The sequence below is a fragment of the Beta vulgaris genome, chromosome 8, assembly GCF_026745355.1.
Source record: "Beta vulgaris subsp. vulgaris cultivar EL10 chromosome 8, EL10.2, whole genome shotgun sequence".
NCBI classification, from domain to species: Eukaryota; Viridiplantae; Streptophyta; class Magnoliopsida; order Caryophyllales; family Amaranthaceae; genus Beta; species Beta vulgaris.
Window position 1 is genome coordinate 33,756,386 of NC_079209.1, and position 13,523 is coordinate 33,769,908.

Genomic DNA, 13,523 nt, shown 5'->3' on the forward strand with positions numbered 1-13,523 from the left:
TGAACCTAGGGTCAGAAAGGGGACCTAGCCGCCGTCTTATTTCAGACGAAGTGGTTGATGGCTCCTCTGAGCCACTAGCAGGGTCAGAAGAGCTAGCCGTCCTTGGCTCATCTGAGATCGTCCTATGTATGGACGGGCTGGCTTCTGGAGAGCCCCTGACTTCTGGTTCCTCCTCGGCATGTTCAGGAGAAGGAGTGTGGTAGGCAGGACGAGCGCTTTGGGTCTCTCGTTCTCCTTCGGCCGGAATTCGCCCAGTGGATTCCTCCCTTTCAGAGCTAGAGGCCGGCATGGTTACCCCTCTTCTGATGCGAGCCGTTTGCTTGACGCGCGCCAGATTACCCTGCACAGGTAAAGACTGGGTCGTCTGACTTTGCCGTCCATGGCTAAAGATAAAGAATGCATGCCCGGCCAAGATAGGACCAACTCTAGAAGATGCCGAGGAAGTTAGGCCCTCTGTTCTAGGGTTAGCACCAACCCTTGAGCGGCCGGAATTGTTCGAGGAAGAGGACGAATCCATTTTCTTAAAATATGTGTGCAATCAAGAAAAGAGTTGAGAATATACCTGTAGAAGAAAATTCGGACGAATGTTGAAGATGACTTGAAACCTCGGACGAGCAAAACACAATTGCAAGAGCTTGGACGGGGTTGTTCTTCTCTCTAAAAAGTTCAGTAAAAATTTGCAGAGTCTCTCTCTCTAGAAAATTTCTCAGCAAGTTAAAATGATTCAGGAGCGACTAAGGCACATATTTATAGAGGGGTGAAAATGACCCCCTCATCCGGTAAAAGTAACCGTTGTTCATAGGAAGTTGACCTGGGAGACCGGCAAAATGGCGCCTCTTTTTTGAAAAAGAGAAGAGCATTCCAGGTCGGTTAAAAGAGGAAGATTAACCGTCTTGGCGCCCAAAAGATAATAACTCCCTCTTTTAAGGGGCAAATGTTGTAGCCTAAAAAATAAACGGCTCTGGTACTGACACGTGGCTCATCTGAGCCCTACATGTGGCATATTGCAGGGGAATAAAAGTACAAAAGGGCCTGAAGGTGACAGGCCTAAAAGTACGTTTCTCTAAAACGTACTAAAAAGACCTTCTTCTGGCCCCAAAAATGTACTTAGGCCCATAAGCTTGATTTACACCTTTATATGAAAGTGAGGTGTACTGACCATTAACAGCTGCCACGTGTCCCAAAACTTATTAGCCAATCAGATGCTCCCAAATTAGGGTGACATCAAGGCACAGCAGTCATTTCAAACAGTATAAATAGTCCTTGATTTCAGGGTGAAAGGTACGTTTTTCAGAGCATAGTACTGTTACTCTGTCATAAATTCTTCTCTCTCTCTCTCTACTTTCTCTCTCTAAAAGTTCCTTTACATCCCTGATATCTGACTTAAGCATCGGAGGGGGAAATACCACCCAAACCTCCAGGGTGGGTCCCTTTTTGTGCAGGTTGCTGGTCAGGAGTTTGCTTCGGGATTTGAACCAATCATTGTTGCACAAGTCTCCAGTTCTAAGAACCCATCTTTGGGAGTTGTGATATAAATTGCTAGTTTTACACTACATAACACTAGCCAAAAATCAGTAATTATGAAATGGAGGATGAAGAGTTTTGGTGCTTATGAAGCTAACCTTTGAATATCTTGTAACCCCCTATTTAATTCCCCATTAACCCACCTTTAAAATTACCCTTTAAACCATTGCTTAATGAGGTTATTAATAAGATTTTTGCAGCATTTTCTCGTAGAGAGGAAGAGAAAGAGTTTTTCTCTCTTCTCGGATTTTCGTCCATTTTTGCACACCATTTTGTTTGTATCTTATCTCCTTTGTTTCTTATCCGAATTAAATGTATGAGTAGTCAAAATCTATCTACTCGGAAAGATCTTGCTTGTGGTACAATTTGTTTTTGAAGAAAGGGAAATACGCGACTGCAATTTTCGTTTCAATCAGACGAGTCATCAGGTTTTTGTTCCCTGTCACACCTTTACGAAAATGACCGTAGCCAGAGATCTAACCGTTGGATCGTCTTCAAATTTGGACAGAATATTTATAACATCTTGTGAATTACTGTTACAGGAGAGATTTAAAATTCAAGCTTTTGATCACCGGGAATCATGGTCGGAACAGAGCAGTGCAACATAAGAGTTTTCAGCATTCAAGAAAAAAGTAACTAGCGTTATTCTAGTTCGATAGAGAATAGATTGTGAACTTACGTTGTTAGAATCGCTTTAGAAAATGTAGAGTAATGCTAGTTACCTTTTTCTTGAATGGTGAAAACTCTTATGTTGCACTACTATCATGCTAGGTGGAACTTAGAGGATTTTATGATTGAAGTTACATGTAGTTTCATGGTTGTTGGTGTTGTTTTCATACCTTGGATTGCTACTATGATCATCTTGTTAAGTTTTGTTGATTAGTTGTATCCTTGTTGTTGTTGTGGTTGAATCGATTCATTGGTTCACTTGGGTTATCTTTGGATTTTGAGAAGTTGTCGTCGTTGATGAGATTTAGCCTCATGTGAGGATGATTGGTGTAGTGTTTGGCATGAATTTGAGTTGGTTTGGACGCTGGAGGCTAGGTGTAAGAGTCGTTGGATTTTTGGTTAGCGAACGAGTGAAGCTCGCAAGCCACGAGTAGACGCTGCTCGCGACTCGCGACGCTCGTCGCACCTCGCGACGCTCGTCGCACCTCGCGACGCTCGTCGCACCTCGCGACGCTCGTCGCACCTCGCGACGCTCGTCGCACCTCGCGACGCTCGTCGCACCTCGCGACGAGGGTCTGTCCTTGTGTGGTGTAGTTTTGATTAAATTTCCCTTTTTGGCGTACAACATGGATATCTTTGCTTGGTTGGTCTTAGGCATGTATGCTAAGTGTGTTAGAGTAAGTTTTGGTTGGTTTAAGTTATTAGATTAAGGGTATGTGCCCTATTTTGTTGGGAAGTCTATGGTTGTTTAATTTGGAGTATGTTGAGGGCTTATGCTTTGTTGTGCGTTCACACATTCGAACCTTGTTCGTTAGTGAATTCGATTTTCTTGTATACCTTTATACTTATGAAAGTTGGATTAGATGGATTTTGTGTATACCTTGTCATGCATACCTTGTGCTTGTAAAGTTGGATTGATCCTATGGACGGTATGACCTTAGGAATTTGTTTTGATTGACCCTATGAACGGTATGGTTCTAGGAATTTGTGTTATCTGATTCTAAGAACGATATGGTTCTAGAGATATGTGATCCTAAGAACGGTATGGTTCTAGGAATTTGTGTGATGATCCTAAGGGCGGCATGGTCCTAGGAATTTGTGTTTGATTATCCTAAGGGCGGTATGATCCTAGGATTTGCTTACTTAACCTTGGGCGGTATTGTAAAAGCCCTGTTTTTAAGAACCTTTATTTAAGAGCTAAAAGTGGATAAGACCATCATTCTTAATGGTTAAGAAAGCTTGTGGATAAGCATCATCATTCTTAATGGTTAAGAAAGCTTTTGGATAAGAATCATCATTCTTAATGGTTAAGAAAGCTTGTGGATAAGCATCATCATTCTTAATGGTTAAGAAAGCTTTTGGATAAGCATCATCATTATTAATGGTTAAGAAAGCTTGTAGATAAGCATCATCATTCTTAATGGTTAAGAAAGCTTGTGGATAAGCATCATCATTCTTAAGGGTTAAGAAAGCTTGTGGATAAGTACTATATTCTTAATGGTTAAGAAAGGTCAAAGAGGATAAAAACCATCATTCTTATTAGCTAAGAAGGCTTTGGAAACCAATAGATAAGTTAGAAAGTCCTTGAGAGCCTTAAACATTAAGATTATGAAAATCGTTTGGAGATTGTTTTATCGGGTAGCGATGAACTTCTAGTTAAAGAGCCTTTCGGGGTTGAATCCGAGCTCAGAACCTAACCAAACTTGATATATGACATGCTTGGGATGTCTTAAGGTTAAAATGGTCATTTATTCCCAAGTATTACGTGGCTCAATAAGGTAAATTGCTTACATAGTAAAACCTGGCCAGCTGAAATTACAGCTCAGACCTATGTTCAAAGAAAGCTGCTTAGGAGCTACACAAGTGTCGATCTCTCAAGGCCCTTTGTATGCATGAAAGACAACACCTTAGGCTAACACCTCAAGAAAGAATCACCCAAAAAATCCAAGAAACCGACCTTGCCTAGAAGAGGTTTCCCTCCCCTGGGGGTACCGCCAGAACAGACTATAAAAGCCTGTTCTGGATTTTCGTCTCTTTCCTCTTATTTCTTCCTCTTGGACATCCACTTTTCTTTACATAGAACTCTTCTAGACATCCATACAAAGTAGTTCAAGCTTTAGTTCCAATCTTTAGACCTTAAACTCATATAGAAAACCTTGCTGAAAGATCACATAAGTTGTTGTAAGTTCAACAGTTTACACCTCTTGTATTTAAGCTTAGTTTTTCATATCTATAAGCTTATTGAAACTAATATTTAGCATTTTATACATTCAAGGGAAGCTGTAGGAGTAGTTAACCAATTGGATTAAGGAGTTTCGTGGCTTTAAGCATCCTTAGTAAAGGGACACACTTAGTTTGGTTTTACCCTAGAGATTTCCATACCTATAATTAGGTGATTGTTTCTTTCTGGTGTAAAGCATGTTTATGAAATGAATTTACTTATGATGTGTATTTTATTATGTGTATATTGAGTATGTAACATGGATATAGCATGCTAAGGTTCATTAGAGATGTTTTATTTGACCTAAACAACACTTATACACTACATAATTACGATTATGCTTCTTGTTTAGGCCCAAACATGGGCCCTCAATAATCACGCCTAAATCCGCCCCTCTAGCATGGAAGCCTCCCAGTGGGGCCCACTAGCCTTGAATTCCGTGCCTACATTGCAGGGAATTTCCTCACACTTTTCAACGCCTATAAATGCAGGGCAGATCCCCATTTATTAAGGTACGCAATCCTAGACAGCACACTTGGCAACCATTAATTAATATACATACTGACTTGATCGTCGGAGGGGCGATCCTGGATCCACCCCCGGGGTAGTCTAACCTTCGCTTTGTGCAGGTCTCCGAGCAAGCGGGCCTTCATCAACCCTAATCTCGATCATTCCCACCTAATACAAGTTTTTACCCGAAACAGGTTGGCGCCGTCTGTGGGGAATCGAACTAAAAGTCATGGCCATCACTCGGAGAAACCAAAGGAGGCAGAGGGCTCCCGCTCCCTCTAACCGCTCGAGAGCGCCATCTCCTGAAGTGGCGGACGAGACAACCGGGGACCCCCGTCTCGCTCCAATGCTCTCGGCTCGAAATCAGCATGTCCTCGAGGAAATCAACCCTCGAGAGGCGACGAGTGCTGTGAATCTTAGGATGCCTCGAGATAGGACTGCTCAAACTCAAGGAGGTCCTCAACTCCCCGAGCACACCAGTCCTCATCCGGTCACCCAGCAGGACCTTCAGCAACTAGCTGATCGTCTTAGCGACAACTTCGAACGGGGCCTCCGAGCTCTGATGCTCAATTTCCAGGTAGAAGGAGAAGGAACTTCGAACAGGAACCCTCCACCTCCAGGACCTCGACCAATCACAGGTCATCAAGCGGACAATCAAGATCAACCGCAGGTTATTGCCCTCGATCCCCCGGGATCATCACGGGTGTCTCGACGGGCAGCTCAGGCCACCCCCGGGAAAGGGGATGCCCGACATGTCATCAATGAACGTTACAGGAGGATCGACAACCGCGACGCTAGGGATATCTTAAATGAAAAGTGGGGTCAGTCCAAGGCAAAAGACGCCAACCCCCACCCTAACCGGGAGCAGAGGGAACCTCGAGAGAGGGAACCTCGAGAAAGGGAACCTCGAGAGAGGGATCCTCGGGAGAAGGAACCTCGAGAGAAAGAGCCTCGAGGGCAAGAGAAACACGGAAAGGAACCTCAGGAACATGAGCCTCGACAAGAGAAAGAGCCTCGGCGCCGGTGGGGCCATAGGCAACGGTCGTCGAGCTCCGAGTCCACTCATGGATCAAGCCTTCAGATGGGGAACCTGGGATTCACCACGCCATTCAACGAGAATATTATGAGAGCGTTTACCCCTCGAAAGGTCAAGGTTCCCCCGATTGACCATTAGGACGGGACAACTGACCCCATCGACCATCTAGCCGCCTTCAAAGCACAAATGAGCGTCCAGACCAGCAGTGAGGCCACATGGTGCAAGTTCTTTCCCACCACCCTGAAAGGCTTGGCTTTAACTTGGTTCACCGAGCTGCCTTACGGGAGTATATCGAGCTTCACCGCCCTCGAAACGGCGTTCAAGCAGAACTTCATCGCGGGAAGGAGGCATCGGAAAACCAACATTCATCTCATGTCGATCAGACAGCGGAGGGAGGAGGACTTAGCAGAGTACATCAAGAGGTTCAACGCGGAGTCCCTCAAGGTATCTGACCTACAGGATTGCGTGGCCTTCACCGCTCTTATGTCAGGGCTATACCCTTCGAGTAGGTTCAAGCTGAAATTGGCCGAGAGTGAAGCCTTCTCGTTCTCAGAAGCCATGAACCTGGCCCAGAAATTTATACAAGCCTCCGATATCTGTAAAACTCATGACGAGCCAAGCTCCGGGAAAAGAATGCATGAATACACCCCACGGGCAGACAATCCCAGAGATACCCCTCGAAAAGAGAAAGACAAGAAGCCTCGGTTGGAGAATCATTGGAACGACCCTCGATACAACCTGAACCAAAGGGAAATCTACATAGACATCAAAGGGAAGTACCCCCTGCCGAAGCCTCACCCAATTCGAACATCTGTCAACAAGCGAGACAAGAAACTCTGGTGTGAATTCCATCACGATTGTGGCCACACCACGAGAGAGTGTCGAGAGCTCAAAAGAGCCTTGGACAAATTAGCCGACGAAGGAAAGCTGAATCAATATCTCAAGGATCCTAAGGAAAGCAAAGTCGAACCCCGGGCGGAAAAACAAGCTCGAAGCGACGAGACGGCAGGATACATCAATGTCATTGCAGGTGGATTTGCTTCAGGAGGCTTAACCAGCCGCTCTCGCAAGAAGCACCTCTACACCTTAAAACACGGAAGTGATGCAAACTCTACTGCCACATGCCCGACCATGACCTTCAAAGAGAGTCGCTGACCAATACAAACCCCGCATGACGACCCGCTGGTTGTCGAGATGAAGATTGTCAACCTTCGGGTAGGCCGTGTTTTGATTGATAGCGGAAGTTCCGCGGATATTATCACTATGGATTGTTTAAGGAAGCTGAAATACGAGGAAAAAGATCTTAGTCCCATCGATCAGCCGCTGGTGGGTTTTGGAGGTCAATTAGTTCATTCGCTAGGCTCGATCAAGCTACCGACTCGGATGGGGGAAAAGAAGGCAGGACGAAATGTCATCGTCGATTACCTTGTGGTCGACACTAGTCTCCCCTATAATGTGATCATTGGACGACCCACTCTCAACAAAGTCAAAGCAGCAATATCACTGTATCAATTGCTTTTGCAACTCGAAGGGGACGACGGGAAAGTCGCTCAGTTATTCGGGGATCAGAAGTCTGCCCGTGAGTGCTGCGTCAATAGCCTGAAAAGCAAGACAGAAGGACCCACTCGAAAGAGGAAAAGCCCCGAGCCAGAAGAACCCCTCCCTGTCATGGGGCTCTATGTGGCTGATAACCCAAAACGGTATGAGCGACCTCGCCCCGCAGATCGAGATGAAGAGGTGCACATAGACAAGGAGCAGGGTCGCACAGTTTGAATAGGGAAACAGGTCCCCGAGAAGAGACTAGGGCCCGAATCCTAGAGGTCATAAAGGAATTTCAGGACGTCTTTGCTTATTCCGTCGATGAGATGCCTGGCATCGACCCCAGCCTCATGGTACATCGACTCAATATCCAGGAGGGGCATCGACCAGTCAAGCAGAAGCTCAGGCACCAGGGAGCCGAGAGAAGTGCAGCAGCCTCCGAGGAGGTCCAGAAATTGTTGGCCGCAGGATTCATTCGAGAATGCCAATATACTGAATGGCTGGCCAACGTGGTCTTAGTCCGGAAGCAAAATGGAGCTTGGAGGATGTGTGTCGATTTCACAGACCTGAACAAGGCCTGTCCAAAAGACGACTTCCCCGTCCCTAAGATCGACAGGCTCGTCGATTCGACAGCCGGTCACGCATTATTTAGCTTCATGGATGCCAATGCAGGATGCCATCAGATTCCCATGGCTGAGGAGGACCAAGTCCACACGGCCTTCACTACAAGTTCGGGGGTCTATTGCTATAAAGTCATGCCTTTCGGCCTCAAGAATGCTGGGGCCACCTATCAACGCTTTGTAAACAAGATGTTCGAGAAACAAATCGGTCGTAACATCGAAGTATATGTCGACGATATGATCGTAAAAAGTAAGAAAGAAGAGGATCACGTATCTGACCTAAGGGAAACACTCTCAACTCTCCGCGCCCATAACATGAAATTAAATCCGAAGAAATGTGTCTTCGGCGTGAAAGGGGGAAATGCCTGGGTTTCCTCGTCGACGAACGAGGGATCGAGGCTAATCCCGATAAAATCCGGGCCATCATCGAAATGAAAAGCCCTCGAACTGTCAAGGAAGTCCAGCGCCTAACCGGTTGCATGGCGGCCTTGGGGCGTTTTCTATCTAGGTCAGCCGACTAAAGCCTCCACTTTTTTCAAGCTTTAAAACAAGCAACGTTCGAATGGGGTAGTGCAGCAGAAGAAGCATTCCAACAACTCAAGAATCATCTCGCAAGCCTTCCCAAGCTAGTTTCACCTTTACCAGGAGAAACACTTTTCGTCTATCTCGCAGTGTCGGACCACGCTGTAAGTGCGGTCCTCGTGGACGAACGAGAGAAAACCCAGCACCCGGTGTACTTCGTATGTCACGCTTTTCGAGGCGCGGAATTGAAGTATCCCCCAATTGAGAAAATGATCTTCGCTCTAGTTCTAGCCACCCGAAAACTCAAGCCCTACTTCCAGGCTCACCCTATCCGAGTACTTACAAGCCAGCCCATGCGGAAGGTAATGGAAGGGAAAAATCAGTCCAGCAGAATTACGGATTGGGTCACCCAATTATCTGACTATGGTATCGAGTTCGAGCCCCGGCGCGCCATCAAAGCCCAGGCCCTTGCCGACTTTATTGCAGAATGTGCCCCTCGACCAGAGACTGTCGAAGAAGGAACTTGGAGTCTCTTTGTCGATGGGTCTTCATCAAAGGTGGGATGTGGGGCTGGACTCTTGATCCTTGACCCCCAGTCCAACAGGTTCGAGTACGCCGTCAAGTTCGACTTCACTGCTTCGAACAATGAGGCCGAATACGAAGCACTACTCTTGGGCATTCAATTATGTAAAGCGGCCGGCGCTCGAGAACCCAAAACCCACTCCGATTCTTAATTGATATTAGGGCAGGTAACTGGGGAATATGAGGCCAAGGAGGATAGCATGCGCATGTATTTGCGGAAAGTAAAAGAGGAGGTCGCCAGTTTATCTCACTTCTCAATAACTCATATCCCTCGATTGGAGAACCAGCAAGCAGACGCCTTGTCAAGGCTAGCTAGTTCAGCAGAAGACCTCTCGCCTCGGCCTATAATGTGGGAAATTCTGAGGGCACCCAGTATCAACAAGGCAGTGAATACCCTCGATAGGAGCCCTACTTGGATGGACAACATCATAGCTTTTATTCGAGATGGCAACCTCCCTGACAATGAACTCGACGCCGAGCGTATACGGCGACGAGCAAGATGGTTTGTATATCACGAGGGCCAGTTGTACAAAAAATCGTTCACCCACTCGCTTCTTCGTTGTTTCACCCCCGGAGAAGGAGACTACATCCTTCGAGAGACACATAGAGGATCATGTGGAAGTCATCAAGGAGCACGGACCATCACTGCGAAAGCATTGCGAGCAGGGTATTACTGGCCTACCATGAGGGAAGACGCCTCGACCATGGTCAGAAAATGCAAAGAATGCCAGATGCACGCTAACTAGCCCCATCAAGCTGCAAGTACCCTCACTACTATCCAGGCCCCATTGCCCTTCGACATGTTGGGCATGGACCTCCTAGGACCATTTCCACCCGCATCCGGCCAGCGAAGGTTCCTCTAGTAGCAGTGGATTATTTCACTAAATGGGTCGAAGCAGCACCTCTGGCTTCGATTACTGACAAGCAAGTTCAGCAATTCATCTGGCAGCACTTAATCACAAGGTTTGGAGTCACTCGAGTACTCATATCAGACAACGGCCGCCAATTCAATAGCGGTCCTACACGCGACTATTGTTCTAGGTTCGGGATTGAGACCAGATTCTCTGCCGTTAGTCGACCACAGCCTAATGGGCAGGCCGAGGTGGCCAACAAAGTGGTCCTAAAGGGGCTCAAAACAATGCTCGAAGGGGCCAAAGGTTCATGGATAGATGACCTCCCAGGAATTCTATGGTCCAGCAGAACCACCGTTCGAGAAGCAACCGGCCACTCACCCTTTAACCTGGTCTACGGCAGCGAGGCTGTTCTACCTGTCGAATTGGGCATCCCTTCCCCCCGTATCACATTCTACGACCAAGAAAGCAATAACGAGCGGAAAAGGCTTTCCCTCGACCTCCTCCCCGAAACACGAGGGACAGCCCTCCTTCGGGCTATTTTCTACAAACTTAAGCTGACCCGATTATTCAACCGCCGCGTCAAGAAGCGGCCTTTCAAGACAACGACTGGGTGCTCCGGAAATTTGAGTCCACGGGGCGACAACCTAGTCTGGGAAAGTTATAACCCAACTGGGAGGGACCATATCGTGTGACATCGATAGTGCGCCCTGGCACCTACCGGCTCGAAGATCAAGAGGGCCGACCACTACCTCGACCATGGAACGCAGATAATCTCCGAAGATTCTATGTTTAAATTGGTTTGTCCCTCGAGTGTGGGGGCATACCACATGCTGACAATCTTGTAAGGCACTGAAACATGTGTCCAGTTATTTTGTAAGGCACTAGAAGTATGCCAATGTAAAATCGCCTATTCTTAGGCTTCATCAATAAAGATGACCTTTTTAAAAGCAAAAACAAGTGTTCTCGAGTTGCCTTGGGCTCATTGGCCCCTGAAACAGCCTCGATCGAAGTCCCTAATATTCTTGAGTTGCCTCGGGCTCATTGGCCCCTGAAGCAACCTCGATCGAAGTCTCTAATATTCTCGAGTTGCCTTGGGCTCATTGGCCCCTGAAGCAACCTCGATCGAAGTCTCTAATATTCTCGAGTTGCCTTGGGCTCATTGGCCCCTGAAGCAACCTCGATCGATGTCTCTAATATTCTCGAGTTGCCTTGGGCTCATTGGCCCCTGAAGCAACCTCGATCGAGGGCTCTAATATTCTCGAGCTGCCTTTGGCTCATTGGCCCTGGAAAGCAACCTCGAGTAAAGTCTGAAAAAATCATTTATGAACAAGCGTCGAAAGTTTCTAGAAAAAGCAAGTAAAAACTCGAAGGACAAACCGATAAAGAAAAGCAAAAGTATTATTCCATTAATCATAAGTACAAGCCATCGAAGGCATTACAATGCAAACCCAAAAGAAAAACTAGATCAAACAAGAAAGCCTAAGGGTACAAATGTTTACCCTAGTAGGAGACATAAAAAGAGAAAAGCCAAGGGAGAAGGAAAAGAAAAAGGAGGAAGGCTCGAAGCAGGCCACGGCTCATCCCTCGAGATTAGCCGGGTGAGGAGTTTTTTCCTCACCCGACCCTTCTTCCTGAGAGAGTGCCTTGACACCCTCCTCTACCTCACTCCAAGAAAGGCTAAGGGCAAGCTTCTCGAGAACCAGCCGAACCTTGCGAAGCGCCTCGGCCTGGCCAATCTCGGAAGCCTGCAGGGAGGCGTCCTCGAGGAAGGTCCTTCCCTCCTCAGACTCTTTCCAGTCAAGGACGACGGCCTCCCGGCACTCTCGAGCTTTGGCGATGAGCCTCCTCGACGCTCTTCCGAGATCTCTCAACCTTCTCCTCGGCCCTCATGCAGTCCTTGGCCGCGACCCTCTGCCTCTTGCTAGCAGAGTCCCTCTGCTTAAGGGCAATGTCGCGCTCCTGCTCCAGCTCGGCCTTCTTCTGCTCGAAGGCCCTCAAAGAATTGGCCATCGATTCTCGAGCCTCGGAGAGCTGCATCTCAGACAAGCGCAGCCGGTTGACAAGAGTATGCCTCTCGTCCCAGGACATTTCCCCCGAGGCCATCCCAGGGGCCAGCCCAGGGGAAAACCTCCGAGCCAAGGACAGCACCCTAATCGACAGCTGAAAAAGATCGAAGAAAAGAGTCAGGTTAAAACAAAAGAATGTCGAAATTAGAAGAAGAGGGTTTTGCAAAAAGTATCATACCTCGGTTAAGGTGGCCTTGACGGCTTCGACCTCTTGCCCGCCGGGCGACAGGCTCGCCTTCTCGTCCAGCTCCGTCACCAGATGCTCCGAAGCCTTTTCGAAGCGGGCAACCATCTCAGCCCTCGAAAGGGCCGAGAAGGGCAGTCTCATGGACTCCTCGAGGAAGGGTTTCTTCTTCGAGGACGCCGCGACAATGGCCGCGCCCGAGGGAACTGAAGCAGATGGAGCAGGAGGATCCTCAGCCTTGATCGAGGCAGGTTCCTCGACCTTATTCTCTATCGGCTCCACCTTAGGAGCCGAGATGAAGGGTAACTGTTTTTCCCCTCGAGGGACGGATCCACCTCCTTTTTTACCACGAGAGATCCCGTGGCGGCCCCCGAGGAGGAAGAGGACCCAAGGCCAATCTTCGCCAACCTTCGACGCTTGGCTGCCTGAAGTGCCTCGGCCGTTATCATTGGTGAAGACATCTTGAAGCGAAGGCTAGAAAGGAAGAGAGAATCAAATCTTAGAGGGAGAGAGAAATGAGAATGGAATTGTGATACCCCTTAGGACTAATTGTCCGTACTTATAGGCAGTATTGGTTGCAAGTCCCCAGAAAGTAGCATTAATTATCTCCAATTAATGGGCTCCCACGTGGCAGAGCGCAAAAAGGATGCGCATGATCCCCATGCATACGCTAGCTGACTACCTCCTGCATTCAGCCACGAGAGCACTCAAGCATCGAGTGACATCCCACTTCGAGCAACACAAACAAAACACAAACAAAAGACAAGCAAAAGATGAGCAAAAATGAGCATTCATTTCCACAAAAGGCTGAATACATCCTAAAAACCACGAGGGTTTAGCTAAAAATGAATATTCATTTCTACCAAAAGAGATAAACTTAAGGTGCCTTGGAGGGCGTAACTAATGACAAAAGGTTAACATAAATCTAGTCAGAGCTGCTCGAAGAACCACTCTCGGAAGTCTCGGAGACCGCTTCGACCTCCTCACTATCAGAAGAACTCTCGTTCGAGTCCGCTTGGGCATTCGAGCTCTCTGGGACCATTTCATCCGGTACCTCGAGCTCCGCAGAAGCCTGAGGGTCCCCAACATGGTGGGGCTCCTGACCCAGAGCCTCAGCAGCATTAGCAGCAGCGTTCACTTCGAGCAGAGGGCTGGCCTCCTGGCCCTCGTGAAAGGCCTCGTCAACGGAGATGTTG

General features: G+C 47.6%; 2 protein-coding genes across 2 annotated transcripts; both read left to right on the forward strand.

Moving 5' to 3' along the window:
* The first annotated feature begins 5,153 nt into the window (after positions 1-5,153).
* Positions 5,154-6,098, forward strand: LOC125492807 (uncharacterized). Its single transcript, XM_048635529.2, has one exon. It carries the CDS (start codon positions 5,154-5,156, stop codon positions 6,096-6,098), a length of 945 nt encoding a protein of 314 aa, XP_048491486.2.
* A 48-nt stretch (positions 6,099-6,146) lies between these two features.
* LOC125492806 (uncharacterized) lies at positions 6,147-7,115 on the forward strand. The gene has a single exon (XM_048635528.1). It carries the CDS (start codon positions 6,147-6,149, stop codon positions 7,113-7,115), a length of 969 nt encoding a protein of 322 aa, XP_048491485.1.
* The last annotated feature ends 6,408 nt before the right edge of the window (positions 7,116-13,523 follow it).

What these genes read in the sequence shown, in the direction of transcription:
- LOC125492806 (XM_048635528.1), top strand. Translation starts at nt 6,147, where the DNA reads ATGAGCGTCCAGACCAGCAGTGAGGCCACATGGTGCAAGTTCTTTCCC.
- LOC125492807 (XM_048635529.2), top strand. Translation starts at nt 5,154, where the DNA reads ATGGCCATCACTCGGAGAAACCAAAGGAGGCAGAGGGCTCCCGCTCCC.